This window comes from Podarcis gaigeae, assembly GCF_964106915.1.
Source record: "Podarcis gaigeae genome assembly, chromosome: 6".
NCBI classification, from domain to species: domain Eukaryota; kingdom Metazoa; phylum Chordata; class Lepidosauria; order Squamata; family Lacertidae; genus Podarcis; species Podarcis gaigeae.
The window spans coordinates 95,304,435-95,325,546 of NC_139682.1; the positions used below are offsets into that span (position 1 = coordinate 95,304,435).

The window sequence follows — 21,112 nt, forward strand, 5'->3', positions numbered from 1 at the left end:
TGAGGTGTATGTTCTGATGGGATATGGCACCACCACCTTTCTGAAACTAAGCAGGTCTGGGTCTGCTCAGTGGTTAGACAGGAGGACTGTTGGAGAACTCTGTGTATGCCATCTTGAGTTCCATAATGAGGGGGAAAATATAGAGTGCTAAAATTACAACATCATATGGGCACATTTTCTGTCTCCATGGTACTGGGAAAGGGTTCCATGTGAGAGTAAGGAAGATACGATAGCAGCCTCTTGCCATAGTACTCAATCATAGACTATGTCATGAACCTTTTTTCTCTCACTTCCGATTTTAACTTCTTCATAATAGGGTAGAAGATGCATGAGAGAAATTCATATCTCCTCTTGGACTGCTTTCTTCAGGCTTACCGTATTTTTCGCCCTATAGGGCGCACTGGCCCATAGGACGCACCTCGTTTTTTTTGGGGGGGGGGGGGGGAAATGAATAAAAAAAATTATTCCCCCCCCCCAGCCGCGGGGCTGGGGCAGGGGAAGCCAGAGCTTCCCCCGACCCCAGCCCCCAGAACATGCTGCTATCTGCAAGCCTTGCGAGCCCGGCGGCAACTCCCCCCAGGCGCGCAAGGCTTGCGGAACCTGCACGAAGCACTGGGCGTCTTCCAGAGGGCGCTCCGGGCTGCAGGCTGCCGCCCGCAAGCCTTGCGCGCCCGGGGGGAGTTCCCCCAGGTGCGCAAGGCTTGCCGACACCTGCGCGAAGCACGGGGTGTCCTCCGGAGGGCATCCCGTGCTCCGGGCTGCAGGCTGCCGCCCGCAAGCCTTGCACGCCCGGGGGGAGTTCCCCCGGGCGCGCAAGGCTTCCAGACACCTGCGCGAAGCACGGAGCATCCTCCGGAGGTGTGCACCGACGCCTCTCACTCTCCAGGCTTCAGCGAAAGCCTGCATTCACCCCATAGGACGCACACACACTTCCCCTTCATTTTTGGAGGGGGAAAAGTGCGTCCTATAGGGCGAAAAATACGGTACTTTACTGTGCTTGGCTTGTGACTGGTACAGACTTCCTTGTTTCCATACCTCCTTGTCACTAGAAGTTAGAATGTTAAGGGTTAAATAATGGAAAATACCTAAAATGCTCGAACTCTTCTTATATTCCTTTCCCCCAGTATTCTTTCTGCGAAGAGAATCTATCTGCCTCTGTTAGCAGTTAGGGCGAGTTCAGAAGTTAGAGCAACCTTTAATTGTTTAAATTGATTCTGCATATTTTGTTAAAATATCAAATAGTTTGATAAAAGTACAGTTGGTGTGCTTTGATCCAAGGGAATTCTGAATTAACAGTAGTGTCTTACCCTACATCTTTGCCTTTGATGTTCTGTATTTGGTTGATAATTGGGCAGGCTATTCTATTGTCAGTTATCCTGGTGATAAAACTGGGGCACGAATACTAAATTAGCTAATCATCTGCCATATGATCTCTAGGGCAGAGGTGAGGAACCTCAAGCCTGTGGACCAGGCTTGGTCTGTGAAGCCAATTTGGGGAGGCAAGAGAGTTCATTGGAAATTAATTATGACACTCTGGATTCTCAAATGTGGGTAGTCCCCAGCCACCTGTCAGAGTTGACCTGTGGTGCCAAATAACTCTAGGGCCGTGGTTTTCAACCAGCGTGCTGTGGCACCCTGGGGTGACTTGAATGACGTTCAGAGGTGCCATGAGCAGCCAGCCCTCATTCCTCCTTCTTTCCCTCCCTCATATGAAAACAAAACTCGGCTTCCAGTGCAAAGCTGGTAACTCCCTACTCGGAACAGACAAATAAGATGTGCTTCTCTACTTTTTCATGTATCTCTGTGCTGTGTGATGTTGGTTGTCTTTGAAAGAGTGCTGCTTGAGTGTGCACCTCTCTAGCCCATCTCTATGATCCCAGCTGCTGAGGAGAGGCCTGAGTCACTGCCAGTTGGGGCTGCTTAGGAATCGTGTTTCAGGGTTTTTTTATTGGATGCCACCTTACAAAAAGAACATTGAGCAAGGCAATGAATGACTCATAAGTTTTTAAAAGCCTTTTCAAATCTGTACTGCTTAAATTTTAATCCTTCATAAAAGGATAGGCAAAACCACTAAATGACAAAACAGCCCAAGTTTTTACCAAGTACTGGGGAGTCCCCACTTGTGAACTACTGGCACACATGCTCCCACTTACACACACACTGAAAGTGGCACACAAAAGGGGCAGGGGCAGAACAAGGGAATCCTCACGTGGTAGCCCAGAATGGAACTCCAAAGTAAGTGGGGATTCCCTCGTATCCCGCAGGGGAGCCGCAGAAAGCAAGTGGTTGGTCAAAGGAGCCGTGGGCTCAAAAAGGTTGAAAACCTCTGCTCTAGGGGATGCCAGGGTGTAAAGATGGGTAAGGACTCTCCTGAGGAGCCGGCAGGAAGGTCCCTTCCAACTATGATTCTGTGACCCAAAGGCACATCATTATTTCTTTAATGTAGTAAAAGTGGATTTGGGTGTCAGGTCTTTCAGTTCAGATTTCTAATTTATTTCAATAGCTTATTTTGAAATACACATGTTTTGCCAGAGCTGTCTTGAAGCATAGCTAGAAGAATACCCTGAAATAACTGTCCTTGGGCCAGAATAAGAGAGACGTTTGAGGTTTAGTAAGAGCACACTGACTTGACTGTGATAGCGCAAAGGTCTACTAAGGGCAGGGGTGGGAAACCTGTGGCCCAGGCACCATCAACTCCAGCCAGCATGGTTGGGCATGACAAGAGTTGTAGTTTAACAACATTAGAAGGGTCACAAGTAGGCCTGGACGATGTATCAATACATTGCCTGAAACCAGTTTAAAATTAAAATTGTGAGTGATTTCAGAATTGCAGATCAGGCAATGTATTGTGAATCCCTGCTCGCCCCTGGCTGCAGCCAGCTCTGCATGCTTTAATCTGGAGACCCCAGCCAGGCCACTTGATGTTTGCCCACTCGCTCCCTCCGCAGGCCAGCCGCCGGCCTTAGAAGTCTGGCAGCACCTTCCTTTCTTTCCCTGGCCACGTGAGTGTCAGTGGGCTGCTCCCTTCCTTGCACCAAGCGCTGAGCGGAACGGAGCCGCCTCCTGTGCCTTGCGTGATGCTCTGGAGGGTGGCTCCTGGTAGCTGCCATTTGCACAGCGAAAGGCTATTGCCAAGGCAAGCCACAACTGCTGGCTCCTGGGAGGCCGGCGGTGTCTCAGGGCTCCGCAGTGTTATGCCATGTGGCACCTTGGCTGGTGCGCCCCACCTGGGGCAGTGCCGCCTGCCCAACCTTGCCAGGAAGTCACAGAAGCTGATCATGGTGATGCTGATCATCTGCATGGCTGACAACTGCCTGCTTCTTTCCCACCTTCTTTCCCCCTTTCCGACATTGTAATATTTTGGGATATCACGAGGTTTAGCTGGTGATATAATGTTGGGAAGCAGGTACTGCACAGCCCTAGTCAAAGGTTCCTCAACACTGACCTAGTCCTAGACTATAAAGGTCTAAATGAGACACTGTGTGTTGACCTGTTTAGGGAAAGAGGGACAAGATCCTGGCAACCTCAGATCTTTAGCTGTTAGCCAAACTTTGTGGACACTGCTTATTTTGTGGACACTGCTTACAGGGTCTGTTCACCCAGGGTTGCCAGTGCTTAGGTGTGCATGGTACTGCTTTGATGACAAAATGGTTCATGCTCAGAGAATGAGTTTTCTGTTAGTATGTAGATGCTGGCAGTTATGTGCAGTGCTGTGTTCAGCAGTAGTTCATTGTGAAGCCCTTCTAGACGGTGCCAACTTTATGGGACCTGGCCATTTATGTAGGCTTCAGTTGGCTACACCTTGCCTCCATTCCAGAGGCAAGGTTTAGTAAGAGCACAGTCTAGAAAATACAATGGCCCTAAAGCATGCTCACACTTCAAAGTATAACATAAAATTAACAGAACTGGCTTGGCAATTCTTAAGAGTGTTTGTAATGTCTTCTTGAATTGTTTTCTGGTATTTTGCATCTTGATTGTCAAAACAAAAGTCTCATTATGGATTTCCCTGGCATTGCTTATAATGGTTCTATGATGAATTAAAAAATAGCTTTATTGTGTATGCTTGAGAGATTTTTAATTTTTAGGGATAAAATTTGCATACTTTGAATTCAGGAAGTTAATAAATGTAAGCCACTAAGCCTCCAGTGGGACCTCTTTTATTTAGCTTTAGCTGATAATTTTTAGCCCCTGATATTTAGGAGATGCCATCTCCCATTAAAGCTGTTAAAGCTTCAAAGAAATCTCCATCTGTAGATAATTAAATGATTTTTTCAAAACATTTAATCTTAATTTGTAGCCTGTTTAAAAGTATATATCAAGATACTGCAGATGTTCATTTGGAGGAGGGCATCTTTTTCATCTCCAAGAAACAATGTGGTCCTTGTATAATGCATGAACTTTGGCTTGCTAATTTGCAAAACAAACTTACTTTTTGGACTGTAAGTACCACAGTGCTGTGTTCTTAAAAAAAAGAAGTTCCCGGGCAATCCAATTTTCCACCAGGAAGATTTAAAATTCTGTGCCCCATATAAATGATGCAGATTTATCAAGCTTGCCCAGTTGCTAACTTTGCATTTGCTCTTCAGTTTTTGCCCTTTATTCATAACTTGTTCTGGTCCTACTAATTGTGGGAGGGGCAGAAGCCTCATTCCTAACCAACAAAAGTATTATTTTGCCATTTCTGTTACTTCAGCATATATTGTCTACATCCTCTCTGTCTCTACAGTGGTAAGGACTAAACAAGATTAAAAAAAAAAAAAGGCTGGTGAGATTCTCAGAAAACTGCCTGTTAGGTTTAGTATCAAGTTCTGTGCTTTTTTTGTCCTCATAGAATTGCCACATACCTACACGTCACATATCCTGACAGTTGCGGAACCACCAATATAACTGTAACTGTTTAAGTGGCAGTGCATCGTGTGCCAACTGTTAGTCTGAAACTATGCAAGGGCTGAAGGTGGCATGTCAAGGGTTCTTATGTCTGAGCCAGCCCACAATATGTCTCATGCTTTCTCCAATGTATTGTTTTATGCAAAACAGGTTGTGCAGGTAGAGTTTCCTTCAGGGCATTATGCAGTTATGAATGGACCTAAACAGCTCTCTTCTATTTCTCTTCTATTTATATATTCTCTTCTATTTATATATAGAGGCAGAATAACTGGGACTTTGAGTAGCTCCCCCATTTTAAAATAAGCTACCGTGTGTGCATACTCTCTTCTACTCAAGAGATGAATATTGGCAAGGCAGTTCTTTATCTCTTTGTTGACTTTACCTCTGCAATGTCTCTGACTCTCAGGCTTCTGACCTTCAAGCAAACAGTGTCATTGGTTAATATGCACACTATTTATATTCTTAGAAATAATTTTAGATAGCCCATTAAGTTTTGTGGGCACATCATTAAATGCTAATTTTAGTATTGACAAGTTATATCTTCTTAGGGAGTGAAAATACAGAGCATGAACTATTCAAAGCTTACATGTCTAACAGTAACAAAATCTCCTCAGGTAAGAGAGGATTTTCAGTTCTAATAACATGGACCTTTACCAGACATGGTAATATTTCTCTTTCAGCAGCAGAAGGCTGAGGGTATAAATTGAATCCAAGTAGATGAATAGCGACATCAGTTTAGTTATGCCATAGCACAATCCACAGGGCAAGAAACAGTAGCTGACACAGCAGTTCAATTAAGATTGTGGTACAAATAAATCCATTGTGGTAGAAGAGGCTCCTGGTTGTAAAACCCTTTCAGAGTAAGTTGACAAGGAAAAACACTGCGAGGCAATCAAGTGCACTGCAAAATGCAATTCTGCTAGGAAGCTTCTACAAATTAATCCTGAAAGCATACCTCTCTCCCCTTTAATTTTTCCCTGATCAGCATTGAACTGTAATCATTGTTATTTCTCCAAGGCATTAATCTGTACCTCACAAATGGCACCATTCATCTTCAAGATCAGAACTTGGAGAACAAGTGTTTCTCTTGCGATTGGCACCCCAGGCTTGTAGCTAAGTAACCAAGACTGGATGGCTATTTTCCCCACTTCAGAGGTGTGGCCGAGTAATTTGGTTCAGTGGAACGTTGTGTGGCCACAAGGATGCTTTCTCAACTCATGATGGAGAATGACCATAAAAGACCCGTACGTTTGCAGAGATTCAATATGTTGTCTCATCCACTCAATCTGCTGGAGCCTGTTTTCGCATGTCCCTGACTCAGTAAGGATTTGAGACCCATTGGCTCTCCTCACCTGGTTTAGCCAGCCAGTCAAAGCTGTTTCCCAGGGTGTGGCCGCTGTCACATGCTGACAGCTTCTCGGAGCCACAGGTGAGGGCTGAGTGTAGGGTGGGGACCAAGGGTGGGCAAAGTACCCCAGAAGGAGCATGACACGCCCTCCATCAGAGGTACTACCCCTCCCTTAACACCCCCCTCCCAAATAAATACAGTGCTATTCTGTGCATTAACCGTAGTCAAACTAGACATTACAATAAACTCACAGCTGCCCCCAAGGAAAAAAACTTCCCTTTGTAGAGTTTTCCTCTTCCCTTCCATAACTTATCCCATGTTATGAAATCAAAACACTCCAGTCTTACCTGCTCCTCGTTGCTGACTGCCAATAGCATGGAGCAGGACAATGTGGAATGTCGTTACCAGAACGTTAGACAAGTCCTAAGAGATATTACAAAGGGGAAAACTAGATGTAGAATATGTCTTTATTGAGAGGCATGTGTGTGTGGAAATATCCTATTTGGCCTTTTACTTCATGCTACACAAAATACAACCATTTTAAGAAGGTCCTGCTTTTTGAAAAGCACTTGCAGGTTTGGATGCCGTGTGTTGAAGCTTTGGTGCAATTGATTTTACCTCTCTGGCTAAATCTACCCAAGTTGCTCCTTTTTTTCTTTCCCTATGTTAACATTTAGCTCTTCCAGCTTAAAAGTGGCATTCTCTGCGTGGAGGGTGGGGGGTGAGGAGGGGTACTTGGACTCTTAATTGTAAAAGAAATCCATTGACAGCTGCCCTGCAGCATATTTATTCAAACGCCACAGGTCAAATCCTCCCCTGTACTTTCACAGTGTGAGCTGTCAGCTTTGACATTTGGGTATTTGTTAATGTGGAAGGTAAAAAGGAATTGGAAAAAACGGGGGGGGGGGGACACTGGAGCATCTGCATAAAGCTCTCCAGCTGCAGGAGAACTATTGCGGAACCACACAGAGTGGGAGAAGTCAGCATTTCAGAAAGAGTCATTGGCTAGATGAAGGCAGTCATGCCCTGGCATGGTTTAACCTGGTCAGGTCAGTGCCTGATTCTCCAGCAACCACTGTCCACCTGCTATGGTGTCATTTTATATAATGCTGAAGAGTAGACAAAGTCAGAAGAACATTGCCTTTTCCTACACCATCCCCCCCCCATATTTTTTTTTTTTACTCCTAACATCTTCTTGTTTATTTCTCCATTGATTAAACGTCCTTCAACATTTTTAATTAAGTGTATTTACATTTAGGGAGGGGTTTGCTAGTTAATGGTATAGGTGAGAGGAGGTTTCGGCGAACATAGGAGATATAAGGTTTGTTTCTTTTTAAATGATGCCAATGTTGAAAGTTTTTTATTGTTCTGATAAATTTAAATAAAATAATAATAATAAGCTAGGAATATGCTTTGTTTGGTTTGTGTCTTACGCTTTTCTTTCTGGTTGCATTTTTGTTTCTTAGTATTGAGTTTGATCGAGACTGTGACTATTTTGCTATTGCTGGGGTGACAAAGAAGATTAAAGTCTATGAATATGGCACAGTCATCCAGGATGCAGTTGATATTCACTATCCTGAGAATGAAATGACCTGTAATTCCAAAATCAGGTATGTGTTTGTTGCCTCTTGACTGTGATTTGGAAAGTAGGGATAGTTCATATATGGTAATATAACCACCTCCAACCCATACTTCTGATTGCATGTCATTTCCCCCGATAAGCACCTATCAGGTCAGTTTGTTGTTGTTGGAATTAGACTGTGTCCTAGGTAACTAAGTGAAAAGCATGGATTCCTTTACTTCCAAAAACAGGCACTCATTTCCATGTTGGTAACATTACTACAGTTTTATTATGAGAAATATAACTCCCACAATAAATATTTATTAAAAGCATTGCAGGTAATCTTGAGTAAATCAAGAGGGGTTGTTTAAAACCCTGTTGAAAAACTTGGCCCTTTATTGAAATTGGAAATGGTGCACCTGATTTGAGACCTGCCTATTTGTCATCCTTGTAGGATAATCAGAGTATTGTTTTACTGTGTTCTTCATTGGGGAGCTGTACCTGTCTCTATTTTTGTGCATCATAATGCATATTTTTCTGCTTTTTGAGAAACTGCATTTTATACCTTTGTAAACATACGCCAGTCTCTTAGCTGTACAAATTTGGTCAATCTACAATAACATTTACTTTTGAAAAACCAATCCATAATTGAGATTCCTGCACAGTACTTGATTGTCCAAGTCCTTGAGCAGTTATTTGCAGATCAGAAACCATGCATGGTTGGCTAACAACTGGGGGAAGTACACAGCACAGTGGTGAGAAGTGACTAATTAGTTTTAGGCCAAGAGGGTTGCATGCTGGCCATAGGTGGAATCAGAGCCAGGATAGGTGGAACCAGAGACAAAAGTTTCCTGATTAGGAATGGAGACTGTCCGACTTCAATTTTCAACATGGCTACTCAAAAGGAAGCCCATTGGGTTTGATAGGGTTACTCTCAAGCATACAGTGTCCCCCCTCCATTATAACATACTTAAACCCCTCAAACTATTTAGGGCAAAATACTAAGGCAAAATGCAGGGATTACACAATCCCTTTATTATGTGGGCTGCCTTGGCTGTCAGCCCATTTCCTAATGCAATTCAGGGTGTGGGTTATTACCTTTTAAAGCTCTGAACAGCTTCAGACCAAGTTCCTTAACAGACTGTTTCCTCTTGCATGAATTTGTCCACCTTTTAAGATAGCTGCTGTCTCCTCTTGTGTGTTTTGCTGCCTTCTGAGACATGATTGGTAGCACTGCATCAAAGGATTCTCCATGGTTGTGCCATATCTGTAGAAGTCCCTGCCTCAAGAGTTTAGGTTATCTTCCTCTTTATTTGTGTTCCAGGATTGAAGACCCTTCTAAGAAAACAAGCTTTTGATTCCACTGTTGCTAAATTCAATTTATTGATTGTTAGGTATGGCCCCTTTCCGTTCTTGTTCCATGATGCTGCTTAGTCTGGTAACTGTATTTTTAGTGATGGAGCATTGTTAATTTTGGTGTTTGTTTGATATTTTGTAAGCTGCTTTTATGAGACTCATTTTTTGGGGGGTGGGAAGTAAGGTGTGTATGTGTATATATAAGCAACTTCAAAGTAAGATCCCTTTTCTGATTTTAATGGGCTATATATGGCAGAAGCCTACTAAATTATTCTCAGACTGTGGGTAAGGGGGTGTCATACAAAAAATTCTGATTGATAATTTTTATCAGATAAAATAATAACTTTTCCAATTGTTCTGAAGTTAAATAGAAATATTTAACTTGTGGTACCTCGTGTTACAAACGCTTCAGGCTACAAACTCTGGTAACCCAGAAGTAGTTACCTCGGGTTGCGAACTTTGCCCCTGGATGAGAACAGAAATCACATGGCGGCTGCAGTGGGAGGCCCCATTAGTGAAAGCGTGCCTCAGGTTAAGAACGGTTTCAGGTTAAGAACGGACCTCCAGAACGAATTAAGTTCGTAACCCAAGGTACCACTGTAGGGGAAAACACATTTAAAAGCTAAGGAAAATCAGGAGGACATAAACAAGAGGGAAGGAAGGAATTCTGATGAGATGGAACAATGGGGCAACCAGGTGTTAGGGCAGGCATCGCAAACTCGGCCCTCCAGTTGTTTTGAGACTACAGTTCCCATCATCCCTCACCACTGGTCCTGTTAGCTAGGGATGATGGGAGTTGTAGTCCCAAAACATCTGCAGGGCCGAGTTTCCCTATGCCTGTGTTAGGGACTACAGGTTGCTCACCTCTGCCCTAGACCCTGGGTAATGCTACGGTGATACCAAACTTTTTACAACCTTCTAATAGTTCCAAGGTAAGTCAAGGCAATTGAAATGAATGGTAAGACAGCTTTACCTGCCCTAGTGCTTGCATCCTTCTGCTCGCCAAAGAGTGTAAGCTAAACAAAGTTTTATACCCTCCCCTGCTCGAGAGAAACAGCCTGCATACCTTGAAAGTGCCTTTTATTTATTTTATTTAAATGGTTTCCATACACTTAAACTACAACCATCTTTAAGCAGAAAAGGGTAAAAATAATTTAAAACTTAGATGCTTGCTGAAACACAAAGCTGGTGCCAGAAGTTTAACTGAGGGGGCCTGTCAACTGGGAGGGAGTTCCATACAATTGGGCCTGCAATACTGAATGCGAGGCTCATGGTTGATGCAAGCTGTGCATTCCGCCCATGGGGTACCACTAACATTGACTCACTGAAGATCTTAGTGTTTGAGCAGGGATAGAAAGGATTAGGCAATCCTTGAGATATGCTGGATCTGAATCATTAAGGATCTTGTAAAGTAACACAAGAACCTTGAACTTGGCCCAACTGTGTATGGGCTGCCAGTGGAAGCTTTTGAGCACTGGAGTTATGTGCTGGTGATACTCTGTCCCCCATCAACAGCAGCATTTTGCACCAACTGGAGCCTCCAGACCAGCCCCAAGGGTAGCCCCACATAGAGCACATTGTAATCTAGTCTTGAGGTTACCAGTACATGAATCACTGGGGCCAGACTGTCCCTGTCCCAGAATAGACATGGTTCATATACCAGCCATAACTGGTAAAAGGAAGTGTTAGGTCAGGTGGGCAAGTGGGCATAGCTTTGGGGGAAACAGCCTTGGGGTCAAATTAGGACCTTATTAGTTTAAACTGGAGTAAAAAAAATTATTATTATTATTATTATTTAAAATTTGTAATCTTGTTTATTTTTAGATTCTGTTTACATGATATTAGAATGTGACAAGTGGTGATTAGGCAAATGTAGTGCACCTGCTAAAGAATTAAATTGGTCCTATTTATTAGCATTAGAATAGAACAGAGCATGTTTTCTAAGCTAAATGGTACTTTTAACACAAAAGTAGCTTGTATCTTTTGGCTCGTAGTGTTGATTTAATGCAAGCTGTTCAGTATGCTCTTTGGGGAAATGTGGCTTCTGGTTTTTTTGTTTTTGCATGTTACAAACACTTTTAGTTAGCTGAAAGTTGACAAAGATCAGTAAACAGGAAGGAGACTGTTTCAGTCTTGTGATAATTTGATTTGAATTAAAAACAGTATTAAATGTTTATGGTGTGTGAAGAGACTTGAATAGATGTTAACGGACCACTTAGTGATTACAAAGTACAATATTCAATTTGGATGTTTTCTAATTTCACCTGAGCAGTCTGTGCCTCAACAATAAAGCTGCGTGAAAGGATGCCAACACACTGTTCTCAAGGGCCTGACATTTCTCTTATATTTGTGCCCTGCCCCCCCCCCCCCCCGCCTCACTTGCACTGAGGTCTCCAGCTGTTCTGTATTGCTGGAGTGCTGTTCCTCATGATACAGTCTGGGGGGAGAGAACTATTTTGCCATCCCCCCCCTCTTTTCCTGCTGATCTAGTTGGAGAGATGGGAAATAGTGTACTTTCATAGGAACTGCTATCACTATTTGAATATATGAAGCTGCCTTTCTGAAGTCAGACCACTGGTCTGTTTTGCCTGTATTATGTACTGTCAGTGACATCAAGATTACAACTGGAAGTCTGCTCCTAGAGAACCCAAGCTATGACCTCCCCATTACAATTGCTTGCTTCATAGCTCATCCAGCAATTGCTTCTTGTCTTTGCCAAAGTTCTGGGGACGTTTTAGTTATTTAAAACTTTTCTCTACCTCTCTTCAGATATTAAGAAAGAGAACCACTTCTAAAAATTAACCCCCCCCCCCATTTGAACCTTGATGGTCCAAACTGTCTGTTGTAATTTATTTACAGAAATGTAATTCGGTCTTCAAGTATTTTTGCCACAAACCTTTCCTATTGCAATTGGAGACAGGCAAGAAGCTAAATATATGTTCAGATTCTTCATACTCACTGATTCGCTTAACATGTTTAATTAACAGTACACATTCAAATGCTTTGCTAGAAAAAATAGAGTATTTTCTGATTGACATTGACAATTATATATGCCATGAACCCCACTCGTCCCAGCAACCACTGTGGCTGTTATGGGACTTCCAAAATGTGGTCTACAATTTTTTATTAGGTGGTCCTTGGTGTGTGTCCATTAAATATATTGATGTTTAAATGTATTGTTACTTATTCGTATTTTATTGTATTAGAATTAGAATTTCCAAATGGTCTGTGGAGTAAAAAGGTTTGGGAACCATTGCATTGCTTGCTTGTGTTAAAGTCCTTCCATTTCCTTTACCTGTTCTCTAGAATGCTGAAGTGTCATGATATATTTGCAAACATTCTAGGTCTTAATAATAAAAGTGTTAAGGAATACTGGCAGATAGTTGTAAGAGAAGCAGTCTGACACTGCCCTTTTCAAAATAAAGCCCTCTTGCTTGGTCTGGCCTCCTCTCCATGGTTGCCCTGATGCCCACCTCCATCTCCAGGGCATCCACACCTACCCACACCTGGACAAATCTCTTCATCCAGTCTCCAACATGGGAAGAGGCACTGCAGTATCAGACCAGCATTATAGCAGCCCTGGAAGCTCATTGCTCCCATCTAATGACAGAAGAGTCAACTTGTTCCAATGTGTCAACTGGTTTACTTCAGTGTCTTCACATACCAGAGGCTTATCTCCCTCTCTCCAGAGCACATCATAAAGGTGAAAGCAGCAGCCAAGCTACTTTTCTCCTGCAAGAGGGTGAACATCAAGCTGATGTAATGGAACCTAGGGCTATCCATGTTGGCATCTCAAATAACCCCATTGGCCAAGCATCATGCTCAACTACTCCACGGGGCCCTTCTAGCTCACCAGTGGGCCATCATGCACAACAAGCAACCACACATCAATGGAACCTCACAGGTCAGGGCAGTCTGCGTGTCTCAGTGAAATCGCATATATTTGAAACACCATTGGAAAAGCCTGCAAACACCCTCTAAACCTCTGGAAGCCCTTGAAAAACCTTTTAAAAGGCCAGTTTGCAAAGTCAGACAAAAAGATATCACCAAGGGCAACTGCTCCACAATAAGGAGTATAAACAAGCAAACTAATAAATCACAGATGTAGTCTTTTTCTTTACAATCACTCGTGTATTTGATAGAAGCAACATCAACTCGCGAGTCAACACCCAGACACTGTTTTGGTACAATCAGTGTTTCTTCCGACAAAAGGGACTTAATCATCGAGCTGTACAATGAAGACTAAGCATTATACAATCAATAGCTTAGAGAAATGGGCAAATCTGTCCCTGTACGCATATCTCCCAAGGGAAGAACAGAAAAGGGCTCTCCAGCCTTCTATTTGTTAGTCTTCTTTGACTGTCTGGCAGCAGTGGTGGCTCTGTCTTCTTCATTGCTGGAGGGTGATGTGGAAACAGCAACAAGGGGGATAGACCGGTACCCCAAAGTGCTTGGCCGTGGGTCAGAAGCAGTTGCTGGTGTCCTGTGGAGGAACATGGTGATAGGCAGCTGGCTCTTTCTCCTCTTCAGCTGGTCAAACATCTCTATATGGCTCCACGCTGTCCATAAACACATCCTGGATCTTTAGGCTGCCAGAGCATTTCTTTTCCTGTTGTTGACTAACAGGTTGAGCCAGAACCAAACCCAATGATTTTTTATTCCAATATAAATCCATTCTTCAGTTAAGTATCAATTGTACTAACCTGAGCATTTCCCCATAATTGTATTTCCATAGTAGAAAAGCTGTAGCCTGTTGAATTTCTGACTGCTGTGTAGCTATTAAACGCATAAAAACTCCTCCGCCCAGTGTCAACCCTAAACCACTAAATGGGAGGAGAAAAGAGAAGCTGCTTAAGCCCCCACGGATTCCTTTTGCCAGTTGTCCAAACAACTCATTTCTCAGTTCACTCATTAGCTAAAAGCACTTAACAGGCAGGAGCATCCAGTCTGACTCATTTCACAGAAATTGCTTAGAAGGGCAGCTGCACATTGTGCTGCATAACTTTCTTTCTGGAGGGATCTAGAGATGTACTTTTGTTAAAAATGCAAGGTCAGAGGCTGGGGCTTTGGCGGAGATGCCAGTGAGGGGCTTCACAGACGCCCTGGCTGAGTTGACATGCTCCCGTACTCTTCCGTGCTATTCTACTCTAATTCTTGGTGATACAGTTCTGAAAGCAATAACTGGGTCTGGCGGCATACAAAATCAATATTGGCAAAGTATAGTTCTGGACTACACTTGCCACATCAGAAAGCTAGTTATTATTGCTCACCATGCTATTGGTAAGAAAAAAAACACCAGACTGCTTTGTTCTCTGAATAGCTAAGTATAATGACCACAGAAATCGTCTGAAAGTTAGCGCTTAGCAATCCTGTGTATTGCCCTTTGGCACGCTTCCTTACCCATTATATTCTTTAAAACTTGCTCCTTCTTTCATGGAAGGAACACTCTGTACACTGCTGTAAAAATATCTGTGTTCATCTTGGTAGAGCCCTAACCTCTTAAAGAGTTTCATTTATCGCTGCTAGTGAACCACATTATACTGCTTTATAGTTCCATACACTTTCACTTGCAACATGTATTGGAAAACTGTTGCATGAACTAGGCCTCAGAAGGCCTAGTTGGATACAGCAAGGCAACAAACAGTTAATATCTTGGCTTGGCTTAGAAAAAGCATCATAATGAATTTAAAGCTATAATTCTCAATTTTGTGTCAAACATCTGACCGTTATCTAAAGAGAGACAGTTCCTGTAACCAGAAGTCAGGATATGAAATTTGGGAGGGCACAAAACAAAACCCTGGCTTGCTCTCTCCTGGGCTATCCACAAAGCTTCTCTTGAAAAGTCAGGAGTCCCCCTGGCACATTCTGGGCTCTGTCATAAGAGTGCTGTGAGAGGGAGAAATTGTCCCAAATTCGAGAAGGAACTAGGAGCAAACATTGAACCACAAAAGTAACTCCCTTTCTTCACAACTCTCTGCCTTGAAGAAATAAAGCACTGCCTCATTCACAAGTCTTTTCTTGTTGTTTTTCAATGTTGTACAACACAGTGAACACAGTACTCCAGATGAGGGCTGACTCGTGCTGAATACTTGGAAACTTAAGTGTAGCTTAAAATCACATTAGCCTTTTTTGCAGCCACATTGATCCAGTAGCTCATATAGCTTAAGCCTATCTGCTCTGATTGACTGTGCCTCAGATTGTTTTAACTGAAGATACTGTAAATTGAATATGAGAACTTCAGCATACAAAACATATGGCTTCCTGCTGAGCTATGGTCCCTCCCACAACAAATTTTCTATACTGCACTCATAGTACATGAATCATTAGGCTAACTCTCAAAATAATTGACACTTTGAGAGCTGTGTGCAGAGGTCCCGCAAATAGAATGTATGGTTCTTACATGGCTTAAGTTTGCCTGTCTTGTGTGCACCTGAAAATATTAATCTATTTAAGGCTAAATTCAGCCTATTCCAGCATTTTTGAAAAATGACAGACCTGAAATCAATCTCTTAAACATAAAGATAACTAGGCTACTGTATTGGCTCTTGAACACACAAGATGGATTCTCCCTCCCCCTTTAATTGACAGGCATGATATAATTGTATCTGCACATTGTTAGGTTATTAAGGGCAATCTGCTTTGTTTATCCTCCAATGGTGCATTAGTCACTGGGGGAACCAAAATGTGTAGTGCTCAAGACCTTTACCAGCAATGTCCCCACATCCTCTCTGTACCTGAAGTGGTCTCTGATGGTTGTTAACATGGCTAGGAGTTTCTGATTTCTAAGCCCACTGTCAGTTTAGATCTGTGCATTATTTCAATGCTACTCATTTTTTGTTCTCCCAAAATTCATAGAATCATAGAATCATAGAGTTGGAAGAGACCACAAGGGCCATCGAGTCCAATCCCCTGCCAAGCAGGAAACACCATCAGAGCACTCCTGACATATGGTTGTCAAGCCTCTGCTTAAAGACCTCCAAAGAAGGAGACTCCACCACACTCCTTGGCAGCAAATTCCACTGTCGAACAGCTCTTACTGTCAGGAAGTTCTTCCTAATGTTTAGGTGGAATCTTCTTTCTTGTAGTTTGGATCCATTGCTCCGTGGAGCAGCAGAAAACAACCTTTCTCCCTCCTCTATGTGACATCCTTTTATATATTTGAACATGGCTATCATATCACCCCTTAACCTCCTCTTCTCCAGGCTAAACATGCCCAGCTCCCTTAGCCGTTCCTCATAAGGCATCGTTTCCAGGCCTTTGACCATTTTGGTTGCCCTCCTCTGGACACGTTCCAGTTTGTCAGTGTCCTTCTTGAACTGTGGTGCCCAGTGGCACTATTACTTCCCTTGATCTAGATGCTATACTCCTATTGAGTTGATGTTTCAGTTGATGTTTCCGTAGGTCTTGGGAACTCATCCCACCTTCTTCTTGTCCCATCCCTTAGGAGAAGGTGAATGGGGATGGGGGTAAAGAAGAGAGATTGTTTTCATGTCTTCCAGTTCTGTGTGGACCAATGGATGCATTACTGAGGCCTACATGGCTCCCTTACATTTGATGGGTATTTTATAATATTGAACCACTGGTTCAGCAAAGCTTGCTTTTGGCTGCCGCGTTTTTCAAGCTGTTCTTTGTGATCCGGTTGCTGGTTCCTGTAGGGTGATCAAGAGCCTCTTTTTAATCATCCCACCCTAGGTGGTGACTGCTACTGTAAAATTCAATATTGAGAGGAAACATGTGTAAGGAGGAGAGAATGAAGAACTTCATTTGAAGATACTACCCTAGTCTATTCTTCTGGAATAATGAATCATTGAAGCTTGCAGGCACACACCTTCTTGGGGAAATGGGGATACTGACTTGGGAGGTGCTAATCAGTATAGTTTCCCCCTCAAAATAGTTTGGGTTATTGATCTCCTGTGTCCACTGAGACACATTGCTTTAATACAGTTACAATTTTGCTGTTAGGAAATGAAATATATCTTGATAGCAGTGCATAATATTTGGAAACTACTCAGTATGTGAAGCAAAGAGACTTGGCTTCAGCCTCTAGATTTCTGCTACATGTCTGTCCTCTCATCCCACAGAGAGGGGGTGGCCCATTGAGGAATGGCACCTGCGATAGAAGAAAAAAGACTTGTAGGAAAGACCCTGTCCTCTGTTTTGTGATTTAAAAGTTCAAAAGACACACTATCCCTACACTTTATTAAACAATTTTATTGGAAAGAGTAAAATGGAAGGATTATGGAAGCTCTTCATTATAGTTATAAAGATCTTTATTACTTGCTCTACTTGGTATTGCAGTGCTGCATTGATTTTACTGTGCTGCCCAATGAAGAACTGAAATGTCATCTTTGCTTTTCCTTGTTTTATTGTATTTAAATTACGCTGACCCACACCTTACCTGTACATTCAATTTTATTTCCCCTACTCTTTAAATGTCTCTATTCTGAAATCTCAGATACTGATAATACAAGATCATATGACATATAGTTTCCTGTCATATGGATAAATAACAGGTGACTCTGGTTAGTGGGGTCTGGCAGTTGGCAATAGGAACAGGCTTACAGGTAGGGAGCAAGGATCAGTGTCTTGCTGAGATGCTGGACCTTGCCAGATCATGGACAGTTTTATGAACAGCAGTCCCTTTTTTAAAATGAGCTGCAAACTGAACTGTCTCTACATACATACCCTGGGGGTGATTACATGCTTTTCATTCCAGCAGTATGGCGTTGTTACCTCAGACAGATTTATGAGAATGAACAGGGGTTTTTTTCCCAGCAGTTCCATTTAATGCACCAAAAAGTAATCTCTGTGTTTTTTTTGATAAGGAAACAAAAGCTTCAGTTTCAGTTTCTGTTGTTTATTACAATAAAGTTAAATGGAACTCACTGTTTAGTTATAGCTTTATGTCTTCTTGAATTTAGACTGTAATTGGCCTAAAGAAGAATTTGGAATATAGAATGATCAGCACATAAGTAGTGAAAATTGCCTTAAGTAGGCAACAGTTGTTTTTGATAAATAAAGTACCCTGAGCTATTGGAATACTTATTTTGTCATGCACACAGTTGTAGCTTAAAGATGCTTTCTTATTCGGGGATTATTTCTCTCTTACAGCTGTATCAGCTGGAGTAGTTACCACAAAAACCTGTTGGCCAGCAGTGACTATGAAGGTACCGTCATCTTGTGGGATGGGTTCACAGGGCAACGTTCAAAAGTCTACCAGGTAAAGAAATTCTGTGTTTTGATTCCGAAAAACAGTGGTTGCCGTCAGCTAATGCAAGTTTCTTGCTAAAGAAGGATCTAGTCAATTTCTTTTTCATTTCAACTTTGTCAACATTTATTTGTAAATGCTGCTGAAGTCAATAATAATTTGTGGTTCTAAAATAATGAGCAAGAGGTGAAGTTAGTGAAAAAGGCAATGTAGTTCCATTGTTTTCTATAGTCCTTCCTGTCTTAGAAGTGGCTAAGACCATAGTGATTCTGATTAAAAACTCTTGATCTTCTATGGTTGCAGGTTACTTTGACAATGCATGACAGATATGCATATAAGGGCCTTTCCCCTCTAAGTCTCTGAGAAAACTCTTCTGCATGCAGAAGCTCCGAGCACTAGATTTTCTGCAAGTGAAGGGAGCTGTTGAACTGGGTTAACTAAAAGCAGATGTAGAATTATATGGTGCTGTGAGCCTCTTAGGGACGCGGGTGGCGCGGTGGGTTAAAGCCTCAGCGCCTAGGGCTTGCCGATCGAAAGGTCGGTGGTTTGAATCCCCACGGCGGGGTGCGCTCCCGTTGCTCGGTCCCAGCGCCTGCCAACCTAGCAGTTCGAAAGCACCCCCAGGTGCAAGTAGATAAATAGGGACCGCTTACTGGCGGGAAGGTAAACGGCGTTTCCGTGTGCTGCGCTGGCTCACCAGATGCAGCTTTGTCACGCTGGCCACGTGACCCGGAAGTGTCTCCGGACAGCGCTGGCCCCTGGCCTCTTAAGTGAGATGGGCGCACAACCCCAGAGTCTGTCAAGACTGGCCCGTACGGGCAGGGGTACCTTTGCCTTTGCCTTTGTGAGCCTCTTAACATCTGATCTCAGGGAAATTTGATACAATATTTTGTTTTTGTGGTTTTCATTATATATCATATGATAAATGTCAGAATAGTAGATACTTACAGGCAAAATAAATAAATAAATCAGAGTCTCTTTCCTCTCTACCCCTCCCCCCCAGTGGAAAATAAAATGTCTTTAGTAAATTACTATTCTGCTATTAATGATGGAGGATAGAGGGTAACGTTTCTCCTGGCCCTGGAGTAAGGGCCAAAAACTAGCCTCATAATTCGGTCATTTCAAACATTTACCAGAAGACCACCATGGGCTTTCAACAAATGACTATTAGTACCTTTCTGTCATTTACCAATATAGGGGAGAGAAATGGGGAAGTAATGGGGGGGGTTGGACATTTTCATCCATTTATTAAGACTTCTCTGAAGCAATTGCAAATAAGCTAGTTCATGTGTTCCAGTGAATAAATGGCTAGTAGATAACCTGCAAATAATGCATGAATGTAGGAGCAGGAGATGCAGCTAGGGGCAGGTGAGTGTGCTTGGAGTAGATCAGGAGTACAGAACCTTTTTCAACCTGAGGGCCACGATCCAGGTGGCTGCATGGAAGCAAAGGGTGGGTTGGGGGGGGGGGAATGGCTGGAGTTACAGCTGTGACTCTTAACCCATGGCCAGTAGGACTACATTGCAGCCACACCAAAGTCAGCGGTTGCATTATAACCAGGCCAAAGCACTCAAGAAGTGCTTCAAGCAGTTCCAGGGTGTGTACTGGGCAGGAGGTGTGGCCCTGTGAGAGTCCCAAGGGCCATACATAGAGGGCTGCATTCATTTCCTGAGCATCTCTGGAGTAGGCGTATAATATAACTGCTTGAAATGCCTGCCTGGAGTGCTTACTTTTGAGTAGATGTGCTTTTGGGTAAGATTCCAACTTGATGTGCTACTGCAAACTCCTTTTGGGGGTGGAGGGGGACTTCCTTTTGATTTTGATTGAAATGCATGATATGCAGAGGATATGGAGCACTTCTTAGATTATTTTCTTCAGTTCTTTGGCCATACTCCCCAACCATTTTAAATTGTTCTGTATTGAGTTGTAAACTCAGTTCTCCAGAGTGTGTTTCTACCTAGATGGAATTAAATATATGTGCCCAACGTTCAGAGAAGATAGAGTTGTGGAAATGGATCTTTCAGCAGAAATTAAATGGCATTCTTATAGCTCTTGAGAATACTGGTATCTAAAGAGCAGCATATTGCTTTGAATGTTCTATAAGGAGGTTAATACATACATTTAGAAGCAACTATAGATACTTAGTATTTATTGATTTTTCTGTTTTTTAAAAATGGCAAAAGCCCACCAGAGAGCAGTAACAAGGCAAAGCACATACTTTCATAGCGAGAATAATCTGAGCATCTCATTTTTGAAGATGCAAATAAGCTGCAGTTAAAAATATATCATAATATTTGTAGCTCTCTAGCTTCCCTCTTTGGGAGCTGCTGTTTGAGTTTGAGTAGAAACAAATTTTCCATCTGAGTCTCAGTAAGTATAGTAAAGTTTCATCATATTAATTTAACCAAAACATATTTTCATTTATACCTAATAACATTTGTGTTCCTCTTTCTCAAAACAGGAGCATGAGAAAAGATGTTGGAGTGTGGACTTCAATTTGATGGATCCTAAACTTTTGGCTTCAGGCTCTGATGATGCAAAAGGTAAGACTCTGATTTTCTCTCTGGGTTCTCCCACCCTGCCTGATGATGATGATGATGCCCAGTTAACATGCCAAGGCTAAATTCATACGGAGGATCCTATGTAGTTTCAGAAATGAAGGCTCAAAATGTCAGTTTTCCTTAGCAGAGTTTGATGATCTTCTGAATAATTGGTAAGGTGCTGGGGGAAAGGCTCTTGATGACTGAAACAA

At 42.6% G+C, this 21,112-nt stretch overlaps 1 protein-coding gene and 1 long non-coding RNA gene across 4 annotated transcripts in view; both read left to right on the plus strand.

Moving 5' to 3' along the window:
• The window catches only part of COP1 (COP1 E3 ubiquitin ligase), a 102,898-nt gene that overhangs the window by 33,727 nt on the left and 48,059 nt on the right, over positions 1-21,112 (plus strand). For all 3 annotated transcript variants that reach the window (XM_083743857.1, XM_083743856.1, XM_083743858.1), the window contains exons 12-14: positions 7,702-7,845; positions 18,264-18,372; positions 20,822-20,903. In XM_083743857.1, the coding sequence (XP_083599983.1) occupies positions 7,702-7,845; positions 18,264-18,372; positions 20,822-20,903 (335 nt within the window). The remainder of the gene's footprint in view (positions 1-7,701; positions 7,846-18,263; positions 18,373-20,821; positions 20,904-21,112) is intronic.
• Positions 8,802-13,275, plus strand: LOC310846911. Its single transcript, XR_014565616.1, has 2 exons — positions 8,802-9,190; positions 12,497-13,275. It is a non-coding gene; the product is annotated as an uncharacterized lncRNA (long non-coding RNA).